Source organism: Liolophura sinensis, chromosome 1, assembly GCF_032854445.1.
Source record: "Liolophura sinensis isolate JHLJ2023 chromosome 1, CUHK_Ljap_v2, whole genome shotgun sequence".
Lineage (NCBI taxonomy): Eukaryota > Metazoa > Mollusca > Polyplacophora > Chitonida > Chitonidae > Liolophura > Liolophura sinensis.
In genome coordinates this window covers 21,814,867-21,835,259 of record NC_088295.1, presented here as the reverse complement: position 1 = coordinate 21,835,259, position 20,393 = coordinate 21,814,867, and the positions used below count along the sequence as shown (strand labels likewise).

Genomic DNA, 20,393 nt, shown 5'->3' with positions numbered 1-20,393 from the left:
AAAATGAACGTTACTCCAACGTGGCTATTAAGACATTACTCGCTTTGACAGCCTTGAGGTTTGTGGCGAATGTTAGGACTCATTTGCCGCCAAAATCATATGATACATTTTCATTGTAATTTTGTTAAATGACTACGATTTGGATTAATTGGATTATAAAGTCTGAACGCTGCATGGTTTATGCACCTCCTTTATGCACACCTTTAAGTGTTTCTCTGGCTTCACAGTTGTGAAACAGCTGAGGGAAACGTCGAGAACTTCAATATTCAAGCAGTGAAAACCAGCTGAGTGTTTTGGGAATGCTTGAATTCCAGTTCTTTCTTAAATATGCTTAACAGTATCACCTAAAGCAAACTATGTTGTAGAATAGTTCAGTTACCGTAAGAGTGTGCTGGGAAAACAGGACACATTTTCAAGCAGAGCGTGACATGTTGTTACCATAATTGCTTCTTGTCACCGAAAGTCTTGTTTTCTTGCCTGTATATTTGTCTTTCTAATTATGTAGCTGTGAATTGTATACCAGTGTTCCGTCGTTTTCCTTTACTTAGAGTGAAATTTGAATGCGACCAGACTTGAAATGTGATATCAGTGTTTAAATAATTGATTGTGCTTTTCAAGATCAATTACCCATTGGCACACGCCAGCTTTTAACAAGGAGAAAGTTGTCGTGTTTCTCTAAGTGTGCGAGTCTCTCGGGAGTGCTGTATGGTCCGTGCTTCGTTAACAGCCGGATGCGTCACACTGTAACTTAACAAATATAGCTCTTGTTTAATGAAGAGTACTTACAACTTTATGCCTTGAGCTTTTGGCAATGACCTTGCTCTTTGCCAAATTCAGGAGTTCAAACACTCCCGAAAACTTCTCGTGGACAAGGCCAAGTGCCTGCATACTGCTGAAATTAGCTTGATCGGTCACACAGCACGCTGGGACACGCAGCAGGCAGCTAAATTCGGCGAGTGACAGGACAGTAGTGAGAACGTTCCAGTCTTTCAAACAGATGATCGAAAACTTTGTGAAGATGCAAGTCTTTTATGGTGGAACGTTTAGTCAACAGAAAAAGATCATGGTGCATTGTAATACACTAAATCTACGCAATTTGAACCTTGTTAAACAAACTGATGCTGATGTTATATCTGTGTATGAGGACCGCTGCAGAGGTGGTTTCTTTTTACGCTAATGAGCAGACGACAAGGGCGGATTACACGTGACAAAAGACGACAGGTTGGCATTGTGTATTCAAGTGGGCATTATATATGCTTTTCATGGTCTACAATTGTTGTCAGACAGTAATCAGCCCAGTCACAGACTTATTATACCAAACACGCGACCGGTGATCTCTCTTGATATTGTAGGTGTCCGCTGTGAATTTCCATTATAACCCCTTACCTTACCACCGTATAGTGGAGAGCTACAATGAAGGGGTTAATCCTTTTGTCGCCTAGCTGCCTCTACTAGACAGATGGTTTAGTCCAGCGTGTCTTCTAGATCAACCGTAGCACAGTGCCTGTAAACCAAGCTGTCAACGCGCCCGACTTTAATCACTTTTAATTAACACGATAGTTTGCCCTACATCAGTGATAACATTGGCCTTAGAGAACCGGCCATTGTTCAGGCACCATTTTTTTTCCAGTTTGTTCAATCAAGTTTATTTTTCAGATTTTCTGTGAACTTAACCAGACGTTTGTCAGATTAAAAACTCAAAGTCTTTCATCGTCTTGTATAATATTTTTATGTCTTCATCTTTTGACAGGTAAACTCTGACCTTTTGACGGTGTAACCTCGACTGTTGGCTCGTGGCCGCCCGCCGTAAGCCTGCTGTCAAGAGATGCGGCTGGAGTTGTGCAGATGAATGGGGGAATTGTTGAAGTGAGCTTAAGGGAGACGCGTGGATAGAAATCTCGATGAGCCCGCTGTTGTCTTAAGTGAAGGCCTACAGAAGAGCAGTCGTGACATACATTTAACCGTCTGTGCAGTTCCCATTTCACCTGTATCAGCCCTGTGAGGCGGACGTTGGTGGAGACAGCAGTCAGGCCAGTCAGCGCCTAACAATGTGCAGGTTCCCTTAACTATTGACTCACTTCACTCCTCTGCCTCAACAGATCGACAACTCTCCTGTGATCAGCCACCAGTTCTTGATATATGCGCACCAGTCCTGTGTTAACATCATTCTAACTACACCGCTGATATTGTGCCCGGCGACATCAGGATCAGCTTGGCGTTTCTTGCTTTTTATAGGTGTTGGTTATGTGGCAATATCACTGATGAAGTGTTCGTACTTGTCACCTGTGCTAATTTGATAATTAGGCTGATAACTAAAAAATTACCACGGCTCAAAACATCAGCTCAAGTGTCTTAAAAGTTCCCGGACCTGTGAATTTTGTATACAGATTTTTAATCGATTGGTGGAAGGCGTGGTAATAATTACCTGTGCATCCTTACGCCTGGAGACATACATTACAGTTACGCAACAGGGTTACATCGCAAGGTATATCCCATGTACAGAAGCATGTGAAATTGCAATCTACTTTGTGCTGGTATAATTCATAGTGAATTCACAGAGCTGATTATGCTGTGGTAGAACTGCCATCAAGGATGAGTGACTCTGTCGATATCAAGGCACCTCAGTCCAGAGGTGCAACGGGTGATGCAAAAAACAACCCTGGCAATATTTCGAACAAACTTTTGCCTGCATTCAAACGGAGAGGTTCGGACCTTGCCGCTTCTGTGGTGGAACTTTCCACTGATAATAATACCCCCGGCGTGTTGAGAATCTTTGGGGACTCGGTACGTCCCGGAACGCATTACAAGAGTGTCTTAGCAACAATAGGATCGACAGCATGCGAACTGGTCAAGGAAGCTCTCTCCAGGTATAACATTTTAGAACAGAAGACAGGAGAATACCTTCTATGCGAAGTTATTGGGAAATTTGATGAATGTTCTGGAAAAAGTGCACAAACGAAATCAACTGAATGCCGGAATAAGCCTAATGGAGACGGCAACAAGGGTTCAGACCTCGACCTCGAAAACTGGAACTCTGAGTATGTCCGTATTATTGACGAACACGACCGCCCTCTCTTGCTTCAAGAGCTCTGGAAACCGATGGAAGGTTACGCCAGGCGGTTTGAGATCAGACGGAAAGACGACGTGCTGAAGAGCATTTGTCAGGATAAAACTACTACAGGTATCAACTCGAATGCCAGAAAGATACAAATGGCTAAGGTAAAACCAGGTGTGATTCCACGAGGAGTCGAGAATGATGAACAGAGGAGGAAAAGTCCTCTCCAGCTTCCTCGTAAAGAAAGCTTAACTGTGGCTAGTGTTCGACGGTCCAGTTCCCGAACAGATTCCGCATCAAGCGTGGATAGTCTCTCTTACGGGGCCTATTATCCCGATAGACATTCAGAGCTGCCCAAGGCTCCCACAAATTGCCCATTTTTATTAACACTTCGCGGATTCGATATCCGTAGAGACAAACTGTACTATTTGATAGAGGAGGATATTTGCGTTCTTGGTGGCTTGACCCAACCGACTGGAAAGGCACCATCAGTGGTACTGAATGCCCCCGATGTATTGTCTCAGCATTGCTGTCTGTGCAGAAGGAGAATGCAGTCGAGTTCTAGGTATAGTGAAACTCACCAGATAGTGGAGATCGAGCCGGAACCTGGGGCTAAGGTGACGGTGAATGGTTGGGCTGTATACTCTAGAATAGTGCTAGCTTCCGGTGATTTGATAACAATAGGTGATCATTATGTTTTCTTATATAAAGATCTCACTGCAGGTCAAGACATTCCTATGGAATTACCATGGTTACAAGATTGTGGTAGAACACACAGTCCTCAAACATCCCCAGTGGAGTTTTCATCTCCAGAAGAAGACGAAAAAATTTTTGAGTTCGGTGATAAGACACGTGTGAATTCCAAAGATGAATTTTTTGGACGCACCATGAAAAGGCGTAAGCAAAAGTTGCTGGATAAATGGAGGTTAAGTGATGGATCGGACGATGGGGCTCGACCCAGGTTTAGTTACTCTAAGGACAGTGAGGATGAACTTATCCGTGCTGTTATTACTTTGGTAGACCCATTTGAGGATTCTTATAAACTGAGTCCGGCTTTTATATACTCAATGTGCTTGGAATACTCAAGTCACACATTTGGGCTTTCACATACGAAGAAGCTTGTCTTACGCATCCTCACATGTCTTAGAGAAATAACACTGGTGAGTATGGTATCCTATAATATAATATGCATGTATACGTTTAAGAATCTGTCGGTTGATATGATGTCTTTTGAAGCCTCTAGTTCTCTCGTAAGTTCAAATCTAGACTTTATAATAGATTTCTCTTGTGCAGACATTAAGGCACGTGTCTTGTCAAAATGATTAAAACGTTGCAAAAAGCAAAGGAGATTAAAACCGGTAAGACAGCTTGTAGAAAAAAGGGCATCCAAGTGCTAAAACCATAACCCTTTCTCTGAACGTTATACGTGTGGTGTATACGGGCTACAGAGCCTACGCAGCCATGCTAAGTCAGCTGGAAGATTATATTTGGACAATTATTTCCTGAGGGCTTGATTCTGTCGTAGATAAGGTATCAGGTGATTTTATATCAGATTGTCACATTAACACCACATATATATATATATGTATTTCACATTTTTTTAGTATATCAATAGCCCGCGGTCTTATTTAGTTAGGCGTAATTATAGAGTATAAGCATATTATGTTGGTGAGTGTTAATCTCAATGTGCACTTCAAAGATCATGTTTAAATGAAGAGATATCATTAACTCTAGATGTGTTAAATGAACTTTCCTCTGTGACAACGCCCGATGCCAAAACGCATGCGAGAGAAATGCTTTGTGGAAGTTGCTGAGAACTATTGGGAACTGTATAATACGCACGATTCATGTCGCCTAAATCCGTTAAAAAAGCTTTTCTGATATTAGAGCTTTTAACACAGTTAGAGGTGTGTCAGTATTCAAAGGTTGTTAAAGCGCAGCATTATAATAAAGCATTTAGACTTGCTCATGATGGGTATTTGAGGAATTTCGGCGAAAAGAGTTTTTGTGTGGAGGTAAATCGTTGGCATGGTGTAGTGAAGTCGTGTACAGCCTAGCTCAAGGTAGAATTAGTGTGCAGTTATTCATTCACACCAGGTATCCACCCAGGTGATGTCATTGTGCAAACATTGGGGTTAATCGGACAAATTTAACCACTTGGTCTCAAACTCACTAATTTCACAGCCACGCCATGTAAAAATACATGTAAAATCGGATGCAGAGTGTGACCGCAAAAACTGCCCATTTGACCCACTGTCTGTGTTACGACATTATTCCAACCGCCCAACCATAACCAGAGTTTGCCGAATCAAAGGTGTCGCAGAGGTGTCATAGTCAGTTTGTGCTGTATTTCAGAAGGATATAACGGGCATGGCGCCCAAGTCCTGTATTATGTGGACAGCCAATGTTATGAAAAGCCCGTATCTTGCTGTATAGGTTAACATTTCCCTGCTGATTAAAGACCGCAAAGGTACCTTCAGTTCCCATATCGCATTATCCCCATAAAGTGCCATGGCATCTGATATCACTGGTCATCACGATTCAAAGTTAAACTATCCTACAAACAGTTTAAGCAAAGAAAACAATCTTGTCAGCAATCACTATGGTTGTTAATTCTTCTTACTGACTCATTTTCTTTGGAAGTACGTCAACTTGACTTATATTATTAACATTGACTTGATGGTGAACTTTTCGAGAGCTAGCTCTTAGGCACTTTAGCGTCAGCAGTTTTTGTTACTCCTTTCTTTTTATACTAAAATTCATTTGCAGAAGCAAGCACTATTTCTCCCATGTAATCTTTGCTGCTAATGTGTTTTTGAAATGGTTGTAAAACGTGCGGCATATGGCCGTCTGGTCACAGTGTTAAAGTCTTCCGCACATGTCTGATTATGTAAAACAACACATCGTGATCTGCTGTCGTGAGAAGGCAGAGTTAGCCTCGTTTGTCGCGCCGTGGGCATGTTCAGTCTAATATGTTTTATTTGCTTCGGTTGCACTTTGTTTGGCAATGTTTCGGCCGACCAGATTTACCACGCATTCCCAGTTTCCATTCCCACGTATAGTCTGTTTTCTCAGCGGCTGTGTCGTGGTGTGTGTTTGCGATGGGCAGTGATAGATAGCTAGTTCCGTGTCCAAGAGCATCTTCCTTACGGCTACGCCCTGACATGCCAGCTCCTGCACGGAGCACGAACAATCGAGCAGGCGACTGAGCACATCAGACCTAAACCGATTTGATCCATGTCCCCCATTCACGGCGAAAACTCACGATTGTCAGTGTAACGACTGCGTCTTAAAGTACTATTTTTTCCCACTAAATATCATTTCCTTGAGATTTCCGACTTTGAGAAAACAACACGCATTCGTGTACAGCACCAAACATGTATTTACATGTCCAGTTTGGATGCTGAACTGTAGTATTCTACAACGTAGTAATGTACCAATCATGATCAACAACATGTTTTCAAAGTGTCCTGATGGAATTTATTGTAAGGTCTTATATGGTTTCAAATGTTAACGTTCAAACGTGTGGCGTTAAGCTGAACTAATTCATTCGGAAAAGTTAACTTGCTTTACAACAAAAATCGTGCAGCAATTACAGTATATGAACAGTTTTTAATTTCTGTTGTATCATTTTGGCATGCAAAACATTCAACAAGACTATAACGGACACAGTGAAAACAGATAAATAGGAAGACATTTGCTATACGCTTCAAAGATCATTGTGTCCAACAAAGATCGTTTTGCCCAACATACCAAAACGGGCACAAAAAGCATTCCTGGTCCCAGTAACTTCAAGCCGAGAGATCTTACATCCTCGTGGTATAACTAGGGTATACGTGTGTATGTTAGAGCACTGTGCAGTAGTTTAAGTACAGCCGTACTGGGATTGGGCAATGATTCATCAACCTCTTTTGTTTGAAGCAAGGTGTATACTTCCCAACTGAGATGGGCCCTGTTAAGTAATGATGTTAACTTGGCACACTAGAACCCATCCTAAAGACAATATAGATAGATAAGATAAAACACCTCCCTTATCTCGCTCTATGTCAAGCTTGGGGGCATGAGCCAGACCTGTTGATGGCTCATTTTTGAAAACATTATCTGCACTTCCTCTTATGCGAATCTTAACTTAAGTAATTTCAGGCGGCCTTTCCAGAGGTGTGATAAAACCAGTAAAGCTGTGTATAATATAATTGTGTTGGACAGGTATCAAGGTAGAATTTGGGCATGGCTGGCAATCCTACTGGCCCTCTTAGGGCCAGCTGCCAGTAATACCAGCTGTGTCGTCTTATTAACATTCATGGCATAACCTTATGACTTTTTCAGAAGTGCTCGTCGGTGATAACAGAAGACAGTTTAGGAGAGAGGTGAGAATTGGCCCTGGCCTCTATCCCTGGCTCATGTATTCTGTTCGCGCCCTCAACTCCAAAGCTCTGACTCAGTCAGAAAGCCGGCTGCTCAAGACGATCCGTCCTCTGTTCTCAGGACAGGCCTGCATGTGACGACTCGATAGCCTAGATGGCGATGTTACAGCTCTAAATAGCGGCTGACATGGTCGACGGCAGGCTTAAAAGCATTAACCACAACAAATAGACCAATTAACAGACAACTTTTTCTTACCTATTATTACATCTCAATGGAATCTAAATTTAACAGTATACACAATTTGTAAACGTGCCTGCTTTAATTAGGGCATTAGTTTTTTGGTGTCTTTCAATGCGGATCTGAACATTCACTGGCTGAGATCTCTAATGGGTTCTTGTTGAACAACCACTAAGCCTTGACAAATGAAGTCAACTGTCGAATCCGTTGTCAGATGTGGCGTTATGTCATGAAGTTCGTCAGGTACGCCCGATGGTTTTCTGCTCGGTCAGTCGGGTTTCCTTCAAGAGCAAATCTGGTACTGTCGTGCAAGCAAAATATTCAGGTGTAAAAGAACTACAAATAAATGAGTAGTGCGAATAATAACAAATGATAATGAGAGATGATAAGAGGTCTTTATTGGGCTAACACTTAAAATTGGTTATTATTCAATCTGGATTCAAACTGATGCTGAAACTGGGTTCTTAACGTTGGTTGAATTTAAATTAGTTGCCATTTTGACCAAAGAAAATCTATTTTTGACAGTCAAACAGGATATCCTTAGATGTGGTAATCTAAATTTAGCCCAGCGTTTCACTGTGACAAAGAATAAGTACATGGGCTGACATTTTGTTAATGAAGCCGTCGCATTCTGGACACTCCGAGGTTGCGCTAACCTGAGGACGATGTCGGCTGATTCACCCCATTACCTATATGTCGTCAGGGAAAATAGGGTCAGCATCCTCTTTAGTAATCTTTGATACCTCTGTGTCAACACACACGGATGGTACCATGTCACACCCTCTCTGAATAAACAGTCCTAACATTCTTCTGATGTAATGGGTATCATGAATCTACGAGAGCCCATCCTTTTGTTTGGCGTCATCCCTTTGATACTATAACCTCTTTGTTGAGCACATTGCTTTCACACAAGTGGAGCGCCTTAGCGTCAACATGTATTACCACAGTATAATTCAACGTTATCGAAAAGTGTTTTTTTTTTAATTATAATTTTATGTCTCTTGTTTCAGGGGTGTTGAGGGTCCACAGGGGAGGTGTCGAGACGATCTTCATCACGCCAGGCCCGTGGTCTTCTGGATGTCAAACTGCCTCCAGCTCCATACATTTGTCAAGAAGTATATCCTCTGCCAAGATGGCGGCGATGGCATTTCGATGTCAGACCCACAGAATAAGTCTACAGATAGAGAAAAAATTTTGTCCCAGTTTGAAGAGATCATTAAATTTGGATTCCAACAAACTGTGTATTCAACAACCAAGGTGAGTTTGTTCTTTTCTTCATAAGACGGTTGGCAGAATTCAGCTCCAGTGGATTTCTTCTTCAAACACAGACGGCTAAAAAGTTCGGAGTCTGTGTAGGAGAAATAGGAGAGACCTATTTCTGTCCGATAAAAAGGTCTCGCAAACCTCGTCGTCAGCCACTGAAACATTTGTTTGAGGATCAGACATTGAATAAAATTAATATATTCCCTGATCTGATTACATTAAAGTCTTACTCAAAATTTTGTGTAATTAATAAAACATGCAGATCAAAGACTGTCTTTTATAATGGGTTGTAATCGTATGTCTCCTGAAAATGCTCAAATGTGTTAACTATTATCCGTCCTGGTAAACCTGGGGCTTCCTGATATGGACATGTGCCAAAGACCGCATTAATGCCAAGAGAAGGTTTATATTTTACGATCCCAGCTTTCCCCCACTCGTACATACACGCAAATCTAAGAAAGCCTGGGGATCTCTGCATAAAGACACAGAATCCCATGGTAGAGGATGGATCTTCACGCAGGGAAATAAATCATTACATTGTATGTTGTTGTATGGATATCTTTTTTGCTAGTGACAAACAATATTTTGTCGACAGGTTTTGTATCACTACATTCCACTCCTGCTGGACTCAAACCCTTTCGAGGAAGAGTGTAAAAGCGGAAGTGCTGACGTAATATCCATACTGGAAGATATTTACGAGCTATCTTCTAGTTTGGAGCTTAATTCGCATGTCCGGAAACAGATCTTCACATACCTGTTCTTTTTCATCAGTACATCAGTTTTCAACAAGTTGATGTCAAAAGGTTAGACATACTCTTGGTTAACAGAAAATGGACTGAAGAAAACTATCTAACTACTTCAGTGAAATCGACTAAAGTAGGTAACAGAACAACAACTTGCGATTTATTCAGTATTTAATGTCCAGTGAACGTAAAATCACAACAAGTAATGTATAAACAGTCTTAAACTCTGGCAAATCTCGAAGTAGGTAATTAACGATAACTGCAATGATGGTCAGATGTAATTTTTATTTCTTTGGCCGTGACTATAACTCTATTTTAAATGGTAAACAAGTGTAATGGCGATTCCTATTTCTTCCCCCCCAACAACTCCCCAGGTTCTGGTAACAGGTATTACAGCTGGCACGCCGGTGTACGTATAGCAGGGAATCTCCAACAGCTGGAGGAATGGGCGGGTCAGTTCGGATTTCAGGCGGATTTCCAGGACATGTTCAAGGAGTTGGTCAGCGCAGTGGATCTTCTGGCCACAGCCAAGGGCAAAGTCATACAGGTACCCCAAACACTACATACTTAATGCTAAAGGACATAAGTATTCATATCTGATTGGAACCGTGGCAAATGAAAGAAGCTGTGTAAGCTTAACAAACCCATAGTGTGTTTAATAAATTGGACTTTGCCGAACCAAAATAGGGGTTTACTATATGGCAATCTTAAGTGTTCAGTCTGTAAAAGGTGTTAACATTTAGAGTTGTCACGAATTACATTCCAAACCATTCATCATATTGAACCCGAAATTAGTGATCAGTTGTCAGAACCTGGACGTGGCCAAATCTGTACCCGGTAATGTTTTTCCCTGAAATAAATTCATGTAGCTCTGCTCAAACCAGTCTGAAGTTTGCCAATCTGTTTGCCGCTACAGATGACGTGGAAGACGTTGCGTGGGTTGGCACCAAATCTGAACCCGGCCCAGCTTCATCACATTCTGCAAGAGTACCAGGTGGGATCAGGAAAGGAAGTGCCCTCCGGGTGGGTGCCGGACCAGGAGGACTTAAAGCCAGCCCTGGACTCAGGTGAGCCAATGGGTCCTCTTATAACAAAGGCGTACATAGGACAATAGCATTATGTCCATTGTGTGATAGCTGACAAATGATGACACGTTACCGATGAAATCAGGCCTTTCGTCAGTTTACTTCAGTTAGAGTTTTTTTCTAACTGTTCATGTAAAATGCGTAAATATAGTAGCAACTTGTATAATTGACTTAAGCAAAATTGGGTGAAAAAAATGCAGTGATGTTAACCGCAATTCAATAGATGTCAATGGTCTAGAAATTACTCAAACTGCTGTGATGCCATCACATGTGATGAACAATTACATCAAGACAGTTCAAAGGGACCAGGGGCCAGTTTCATTAAACTTGCTTAGTGTTAAGTTGCCCTTAGCTAGTATCTCTTCATATCTCTGCTACATACGTTGCCATAGTATTTAAGGGCTGAGCTAAGTGAGCTTCATGAAACCGGTCCCTTTGGGGATGCTTTAGCAGGGTTAATATTAATCAGGTCTTTTTCTGTATTTTTTGCTTTACCTAATTCTGCTTAAGCCATGGCGCAAGAGAAAGTATAAATTGCTACTGTATAAGCCTTTACATGAACAAAATTTTGCAGAATAAAACCTTAACACGAGGCGGATACGTGTGATCATTTGCCAGCTATCACACTGTCGTCGCTGCTCTGATTTTTCTCACTATGCTATGCCCCTTAATTGTATTGATTTAGTGGCGGATATAGAAGGGAAACAAGACCATAAGCTGAATCTGTGCACATGTGTACGTGTGTAAGTTAGACACACAAGCCTGGTATATTTTTAATTGACAATTAAACAAATAATTCCATTCCTTAAATCAAAAGTAATGCTATGATTGTGTGGTATTCTGTTCGAACCCAGGTTAGTGTGAATACATCGGGATCTAAAAGGATCAACTAAAAAGGTCGTGCATAATGGACATGATTTCCTTTTCTCCGATTTTATCCTTTTTCTGTTGGTTTATGGCCATTAAATCCATGACAACGCCCAAGAACATACATGTGATTATATCTATTTATTAGGCGAGAGATTAATAATTTCAAAGCAAATATGCACATTTCCGATTGTACAAGGCTTTTGGTTCCAGCAATTCTGTTGTGACCGATATATATTCCACTTGTGTACAATCCTGTAGATAATCCGTTTGAAATGTGCAGTTAAGACAATATACGCTGAAGTTTTCAAACAAGGTCAACACATACATCAAAATTCTGAATTTTTGGCGAAAAGATGGACTTCCCGTAGGATTTTCTTGTTTTCAGAAAGATTTGGCAAATGACGAACAATTCAGTTCCATGATAGATTACTCCATATTGTATACATGCGGTCAAATCTGGTCAAAGGCTGATGGCAAATACTTTAAAGATCCATAATCAAATATAAATCGAGCATTTCTATATCTTTCATCTGGCTTATCCAAGTGATGCCTGTCAGCCGAAGGACGGTTTGACAACAGACTATGTCAAACTCAAAATGGCGAAACATTCACAAGGCCGCTTACATTCCTGAGAGCCTGCAGTAATTCGCCCAAGCTTCAGAAGCGCAATGAATTTTTGTCATGGTATCTCTGCGTATAGAAATATATTCCATGTTGATATCTTATATTTGGGCAATATTATTATGGGTATATGTGTATATATTTCAATATCTTTATTGTATCAAGTTTAAGATCTGTCCAGTTCTGTGAGTATATCATTTTTTTTACAAAGCACTCCACGATTAGTCAAAAACCTATTTGATTTCTGACACTGTGTAATAGCCTTAGCTCAAGCAGACTCTATTTGATGACCATCGATACATCAAACATGAATTAGCTAGACCATAAATAAGAACAAAGTGTGTCCGTCAAACCCCGCTGAAGGCCTTTGTATGTCTTTGGAAAACATGATTTTGCAATAATGGTTCATTAGATTTGCCCTGTGGGCAATATATTGACATCGACTGTCGACAAAGCTGGATCGAATAAAACCAAGTTCTGGCTCAACAGGACACTCTATAACGGGAATGTATAAAGTGGACAATTTCAATGACTTCCGCAAACACAGGTCTTGTAGTACGCCACTTTGAGTGCATTTATGCTTGATTATAACCAAGCTGTGACCAGTTTGTTGAGCTATGTGTTTTATAGTCTCTATTTCCCACTGAAGCGTGTCATTCACTGATGGAACTGTAACCAACTGGTCTGTCATTTCCACACATTTGTACTTTATAGCAAATGGAACTGACTGACGATAAAGTGTCTGATATATAACATCGGTGATATGCTACACAATCAATTGGCATCTATGTATGTCATAATAGGGCCATTATTCTCATTTGATAGAACTATTTAACTGTAATAGCGATCTCCTGTGTTCAACTTCTAATTGTAGTGTCATTGACCATGCAGAGCTCGTTTTGAACCATACGTCCTAATGAATATATTTACCATAACTCATCATTCATCCCACTGCCTCGCTCTACCTCTATTGTTATTTATGGGCTTGGGGAAGAGATTTGCTCAGAAGACTACCAAAGAACGATTTTTAGATCTTACGTACAATTCAGATGTAGTGTCAGATGTATATATAGATGCCCCACACCCACAGGTTTATCATTTTTTAGAATAAATAATATATTCTTTTACGGTATGGTATAATACATGTATATGTCTACTTTCCTGTTTTGTGTTTGACATGGTGCAGGCTTTAGCTATAAATCCGTAACGCCCACTTTGTTAAATGCACGTGTTTGCTTGTCGTATGTCGTGTCTGTGATCTTACCGGGGATCACTAAATCTTATTGTCCCGGTGATTTTTGTGTCAGCAGGTTCCGTACAGATTAAGCTAACGGATCATCCCCCATTCTCTCTGCCGGAAGGAGACGTTTGTGCCATTGATCTCCGTAAAGATGTCAGCGATTTAATTCTGCTAGAGCATCTCACCACCATCACGTCCACGTTCGGCCTCTCCGAAGGTAAGCCAACTAAGTGAATCATGGGGCACTAAATCTGGAGTAACGAGTGACACGCCGAACTTCTGACTCTTTGGACAAACTGTTCAAGTTCTTATATATATCAATTGGCTTCCTCTCTAGCCGTGTGTGGGAAGGTCTGTCAGCAACCTACGGATGGTCGTAGGTTTCCCCCGGGCTCTGCCCGCTTTCGTCCCACTGTATTGCTGGCCGCCGTCGTACATACAAATGAAATATTCTTGAGTACGGCGTAAAACACCAATCAAATAAATAAATAATTATCGAAAGTAGAGCGGGACGTGGCCGAGCGGTTAACATGCTTGCCTTTCAATCACAAAGGTCACACGAGACATTGGTTCATTTCCGTTCTAGGACATGGAATTCTAGATTCTCACCTCTCCATGGATCTCGGGGCCTAGGTGACAACTTGTAGTTGATGGTGGTCTTGCATGAAGCTGACTACCACTGGCCTTCCACCAATGTGATTTATGTCACAGATGGGAAAGTTCGTTAAAGGCACGCTGGTTTCCTCCACTCACATAACTAGCCGCTGTCGTTTAGGTGAAAAAACATTGAATGTGGCGTTAATGGAAGTTAGCGGAAGAAATAAATAATTCAAATTGGTGTAATCGTAGACCATAGATATCATCTCGTAAAATCTGTGATGAGGTCCGCCCAGCCATATTTCTCTCAATTTAAACGTACCAGCTGTTCGAAGGAGTTGGCACGATGCTTATACACTATGTATGTATTAATGATATGATCTAAATTATATTTATTTCTGAGCGTCGCCCATATATCCGCGCACTATCGTCCTTACTCTCGTCACTCCACTTGGAGGAAGCTGACGACAGCCTAATTTGTCTTTACCTCCCGCGACATTAGATACCTCTTGTTCTTCTCACCCTGTTTATCATAATGGGTGGTCGTTAATGACAAGAATACAAACTGTTTTTACCGGTCTTGGGCTTACCACCAGACGCCTACCTCTCGTTACAGCTGACAATCTAGATGCACTGAGCAAGTGCGTGCGGCTTAAAATTAGACTATCTAGACCAGTCCTTAGCAACTATGTGCCTTCCCTTGTCAGGAATGTCTACTTTAATGTTATTTTTATGTTTATATTGATATTTTCACTGACTATTTCTTTCAACTTCCAGATGATGATGATAGTGGGTACAGTGTCAGCAACACACCACGTCTTCAGTCAGGGTCTAAGCTGGACGCCTCTGAGTCTTTCAGTTTTTCGGATGATGGTCCAATGACAAGGCTAAAGTTACCACCCAGAATCGGAAAGCCCTGTGCTGGAAACCTTCTGGGACTGAAGTCTGGTAATTTGTCACAAAGCAAGCCTATCACATTTAACCTGCAGGCCAGGGATAGAGGAAGTATTTCACATTCGTCCCAAGATGGCGACATCTCTGAGGAATTGGACTGTTCAGAAATCCAGTTGTCTTTCAGAGAACATTCTACCGTGTCCAAAGTCCCGCCCAACACTAAACTTCTTGAGGAAAAGACGCCCATTCTTACTAACGATGCCACGGCCCCAATCGCTGGAAACATCAGCAAAGGGTTCGGTCAGGTTCCGAATACTAAATTCCAGATCTGGAAAACAGCCGGTTGGCAAGATAGCTTTTGCATCGATGTCTCCAGTGTTGCGCCCAGCGCTGACAAGGCCAGTAGTGGACTCAGAGTACTGTCGCTTGAGGAATCCGTCGTAAACACAAATTCCTTTGACGCAGGTAAGCGCATGAATCCGAACTATTATCTTTTTTAACTTTTCATGACTGGTCAATCAGTTTTCATTAGTAATCAATTATAGTTTCAAGAGACAATAAAAAAGGCCACACCATCCCTTTACAGGCAATTCGGCAAAGTAAGTTTTTGCTTGAATATCTTTTATTGTTTTGGTTAGGGTTTCATTTAGTTTCTTTTTCATTGTTGGTTTTATAAGTAACCTTATCTTTCTTTACAGGAACTTCGGAATCTGATTCTGATTGCCCACTTCAAGGAGGCCCTTGTGGTGGAGACGTACCCGCCATGACAGCCATGAATACAGCCTATCTGAAGGATTCCCATGAGGACGTAGTCAGAGTTAACCTACAGAGGGACAAAACTGGACTGGGCCTGGGCTTAATAGACGGCATGGTAAGTTAGGGGGCAGAAACAAACGTCACTTTGCAGGAAAATGCAAGTAATATTGTTTTGAATTTGTCAACAGGGAGAACTGAATGAAAAAAAAAAGTTGAAAGTGCCAGTGTGTGCAGTAGTGGACTAAAAGAAATTCAAAACCGAGCTCATGACTGAATAATATATGACAGCTTTATAGGGCGTTACTAAGGTAAACAATGCTGAAGCCAAAAAGCGAGCCTGATAAAGCATGCACCGTGTTTTCTTTTGTTTATAGATTATAGCGTATGATCCTTAACTACAAAAACGCACTATAACGATACTTCAGTCAATTACACTGACACAAGGTTGATCACAGTAATAAACTCTTCCCGAGGCCAATGACAATGATAGCTAGGCCTACACGTATCACTTTGTCCACCCACTTCAGAATTTAGTCAAGTTTTATGCCATTACTGTGTCAAATTATTTGGTATGTACCTAACCATTATCTGTTCTCTACCTGCAGCATACGTCACTGCATTGTCCCGGACTCTTTGTGCGGACCGTTGTTCCCGGAAGTCCGGCAGATAAAAACGGCCGTATCCGGATAGGAGACAAACTTCTAGCTGTTAATGGCACAGCCCTGCTGGGTGCTGACTATCAGACGTAAGAAAGATTCACCTATGTAAACCAGTCAATTACATCTCATCATAATCAGCCATTGTTTTTAACGTGGATATCTCTCCCATAAATGAACGAACTCAAAATCATTACTGGATCTGGCTGATATAGCTAAAACGAGATTCTTTACGACTAATGTCGTTTATACCATACCATTGATTTACAAATGGGTTTTATTTGATTATTTTGAATTTCTGTACGTATATAGCTCCTGTCAAGCGGCTAATATATATAATCCATAAAGCTTCATTGTATACATGGTGATAAGTAATGATATGCAATTCTTGAAATTGCTTGAAATCACAGTAATGGGAAGAACATTTGTTCCCAAGATTTTTTTTTCGCATACGTGTTCAAAACTTCTCGTATACAACAGTTATTATTGTAGTCAGCTGATATGTTCACAAAGCTCAGGCACCCGCTCATGTCAAATGATCCCAACCTAGACAGACTGTTACAGTGTCATTTCCCTCCGACATTAAACGCCACTTTATGAAAATACACTGTCAATAATTCCATAGTCAGCTTTCTGACAAACTGCATCAGAAGCCATGTGTGAAGTCAGCTGATTTCGCTGTAAACTGTGACATGTTCTTGGTGCGGGAGCCCAACTCCTCGGTGCAAAGCTTGAACGGCCACGCATTGTTCAGTGTGAAGTGTTACATTTATTTAGACACAGCCTGTAGGATGAGGGGAAATTCTATGCGTCCAAACACATTGATAACATAGCTTCTTGACGTGACCACGGTGCATGCCGCATTTTTGTGCTCGGCCCAACATTTACTGTGAAATGCATCTGTTCTTAGCAAACAAATGGCTAAACGCATTACCAGTTCATGGCAGGGTACCGAACGGAAATCTTTTTTTGAAGCGAAATTCAAACAACAGTGGATCTTTAAAAATTTTTTATTATTTGGGCTATCGTTCGCAGTATAGTTAGCGCTTTGTAAGTCATGTATAGGGCGTGCTTAGGATGTTTATAATACACAATTTATACATTTGTATAGCCCAAAATAAAATATATTTCTCTTATACACTTCAGAGCCATGACAATAATACGAAATGCCGGGAAACAGCTGCAGCTGGTGATAGCTCGGAATGATGACGACACAGCTCAGAGGCTTTCATCGACCACGTGCTGATATTCGCCCCAAACAGTCACAACGGCACGATACAAGCACGTGAAATTGACACCAACACTGGCGCCTGCTCTTTACGGATTCCTGGAAAAATATAATCAGATAAGCCAAATACTGCTGCAAAATAAAAATGCGTGCCCAGGGGCAATCCTAGTTTGCAAAAAAAAAAAAAAAAGACATCTGAAAGCAAACATATAACATGAAGATTAAAGACATATTTCGTTTTTGCCTGTAGAGGACAGAGGCGGAGGTATAACTGTGTGGATGGAGCAGACAAAAGTTTGTGAAAGCAGGCCGATATTCACAACTTGTCTAAAGACATGTGTGAAAACGTGTTCATCTGCATTGATTTGTTTGCTGAGAACAGCAAAAGAGCAGCAGGTGTTTTTTTTTCAGGTTTACACTCAGAAAATCCAATATCGGAGTCGCTCCATGGACAGTCAATGCTAGACAACTTCAACAGAAATGCCTGGTCTTAAAGCAATGTTTTTTTTGTTGAGAGAGTTTATTTAATAAACACGTAATGCGTAAAACAAGTAAACCTGACCGTGAAATAATATCAGTAGACGCAAACACAAAAGCGCTAATGCTGAAAGAAAGCATGGGAGCATGTTTTCTGACGATTGAATGGATTGAGTAATACTGCTTTCTCGCATTTGTCAGTAATCTGTTCAACAAATACCCACATATACTTCCACTGACTATACTTGCATGGGCCTAGTATTCAACACAGTTTTACAACCTGTGCATATTCTGTATACATATAAATTGCCATTTCAAGTGCTGGTCTGTACAATACTGTTTTGTGATATATTATATGCATATATGATAAGTCGATATTACTCTATTTAATATGTATAGCAATTTCCGCAATATTATCATGTTACTAAGAAGTTTATGTATTATGTCTCGTTTGTGTTTATTACTGTCTTCAGCTTACAATAATGTTTAACTTTTATATTTTCCTATAGCAGCAAATAAAGCGTCTTGGGATGTTAAACTTAGTGAAGAAAAGCAAATCGTTACATGACTGTTAGTTCTGCTGTCAGTTCATACAACTGAAGGACATTGCTTATATATGCCACAATCCCCATTCTGGGAGAACAGCGATTAATCTAAATGAAGGTGTATATATTTACGACCGCTGTGGAGAAGCTAACTAGTTTCACTGAGTCACGGCGATTCTTCGGAGCATTCATGCATGTAGTAGATATGATGCTTTAACACTCTGGCATTACCTGATGTTGATCCGAAGATGTCTCGATCTTTTCACATATATGCATCTTGAATAAACTGAGGAACAGCTGCTAAAAGTGCTTCTAAAAAGTTGAGTTATGGATAGGCCTACTCTGATAAAAAGCATTCTGAAAATTAATCTTAAACGTTTGTTCATCATTGATCCTGCCTGCGCCTTGAAGCTTCGTAGTTTTTGCACTCACACATTTCGACGTTACAGTAAAAATTTATTTCTTATTTAAGTCAAATTAAGGATCTCTTCGTTGAGTGCCTCATCAGACGATGGTCGTTGACGGATTGTAAAAAGGAAAAGAAACGTGTCGCGGTAAAAGGATCAGTTACTTATTTCGTGCGATTATATATACTCTGGCCCAAGCCTTCATACTGTGCGTTCACAACAACAAACATATTCTTGTAAAACTGAAGTTGGAAAAATATATCGTAACATATACATTCTCTGGTGCATATTTTGCAATACGGCACATCTAATTGGGCCATTCATATTACATGCCAATGTGAAATAAAACTGGGTCTGGGTTAGCGTGACCTATGCAACACCCACGCTCAAGTAATACAGTGCTCACGAATCTTCGTTTTTACAAGAAAATTTAATGTTATGTTTTTTCTTTACAAAGGAGGAACAAAAAACGCATAGCCGCTCAATATTTATCACTTGAGGTTGGAATTTCCTGTTCATTAGGCTATATGAATATAAATGAAACAATTTTAGGTACATGCAAATGATTTTAATGTTGATATTTCATTTCCTCTCTCTTCAGCATCAAAAGCAAACGCAGCCAAAGTTAACTGATTGATTTCTCTCTAAAAGTATTTATCCTCTATTCCTTTATGAGGCCACACTCAGAGCTTTGAACAAGTCCGTGTTTATCGGTACGGTACTAAATATTCCAGCATATTAAAATGAGACATGTCAGAGGGGGAACTCGCGGAAATTGTGATTGGAAAAAGTGAAGTTGACATAAAGCTAATAAAGCAGAAGCTGTATGCTCGTTACACTGATTGTGAACACGAGACGTGGTGTGTGACTTCACTGCCATTATCCTGTGTAGCTATGATCACACGTCTCATGGCTTCAACTCGACAACAATGCCGACGTGTACTCTCTTACCGGTAATTTATTTGCTCAGTTTAAGATTTGTTTGTTCTCGCATGAAGCAATATCTTCCGTCAGCGAAATTTCCTTCCGAACCGTATGACAGTACTAAAATAATTTTGGCGCCAAGACAGCTTTCTGTTCCCAGCGGAGCAGATGTTAGTGTCAACATGAAAATAGGACTGCAGCGAACTTTGGTTGTGCTGAGGCCGTGATTAGACAATCAGACTGTTTCTAGACTAAAATAATAAATTAGTGATCTTTCCTCCCTGCATACCTTGCTTTGATATATAGATAAGGACAAACGTACAGGTTTGAAAAAAAAACTTTGGCCGATCTAATTTGCAACCTAATTTTGCAAGCGGCCAGTTCAGTCTCTTTACAAATCTAGATATTCACGCTACGCACTTGTATGTAT

General features: G+C 40.7%; 1 protein-coding gene across 1 annotated transcript; it reads left to right on the top strand.

Annotated features, from left to right (window-relative positions):
- Nucleotides 1-2,505: 2,505 nt before the first annotated feature.
- Nucleotides 2,506-19,683, top strand: LOC135470640 (ras-associating and dilute domain-containing protein-like). The gene is made up of 11 exons (XM_064749711.1): nt 2,506-4,215; nt 7,382-7,422; nt 8,668-8,914; nt 9,516-9,723; nt 10,038-10,210; nt 10,580-10,730; nt 13,514-13,696; nt 14,854-15,435; nt 15,669-15,841; nt 16,332-16,471; nt 17,529-19,683. The coding sequence occupies exons 1-11, from the start codon at nt 2,593-2,595 to the stop codon at nt 17,626-17,628; spliced, it is 3,621 nt and encodes a 1,206-aa protein (XP_064605781.1). The 5' UTR covers nt 2,506-2,592; the 3' UTR covers nt 17,629-19,683.
- Nucleotides 19,684-20,393: the final 710 nt, after the last annotated feature.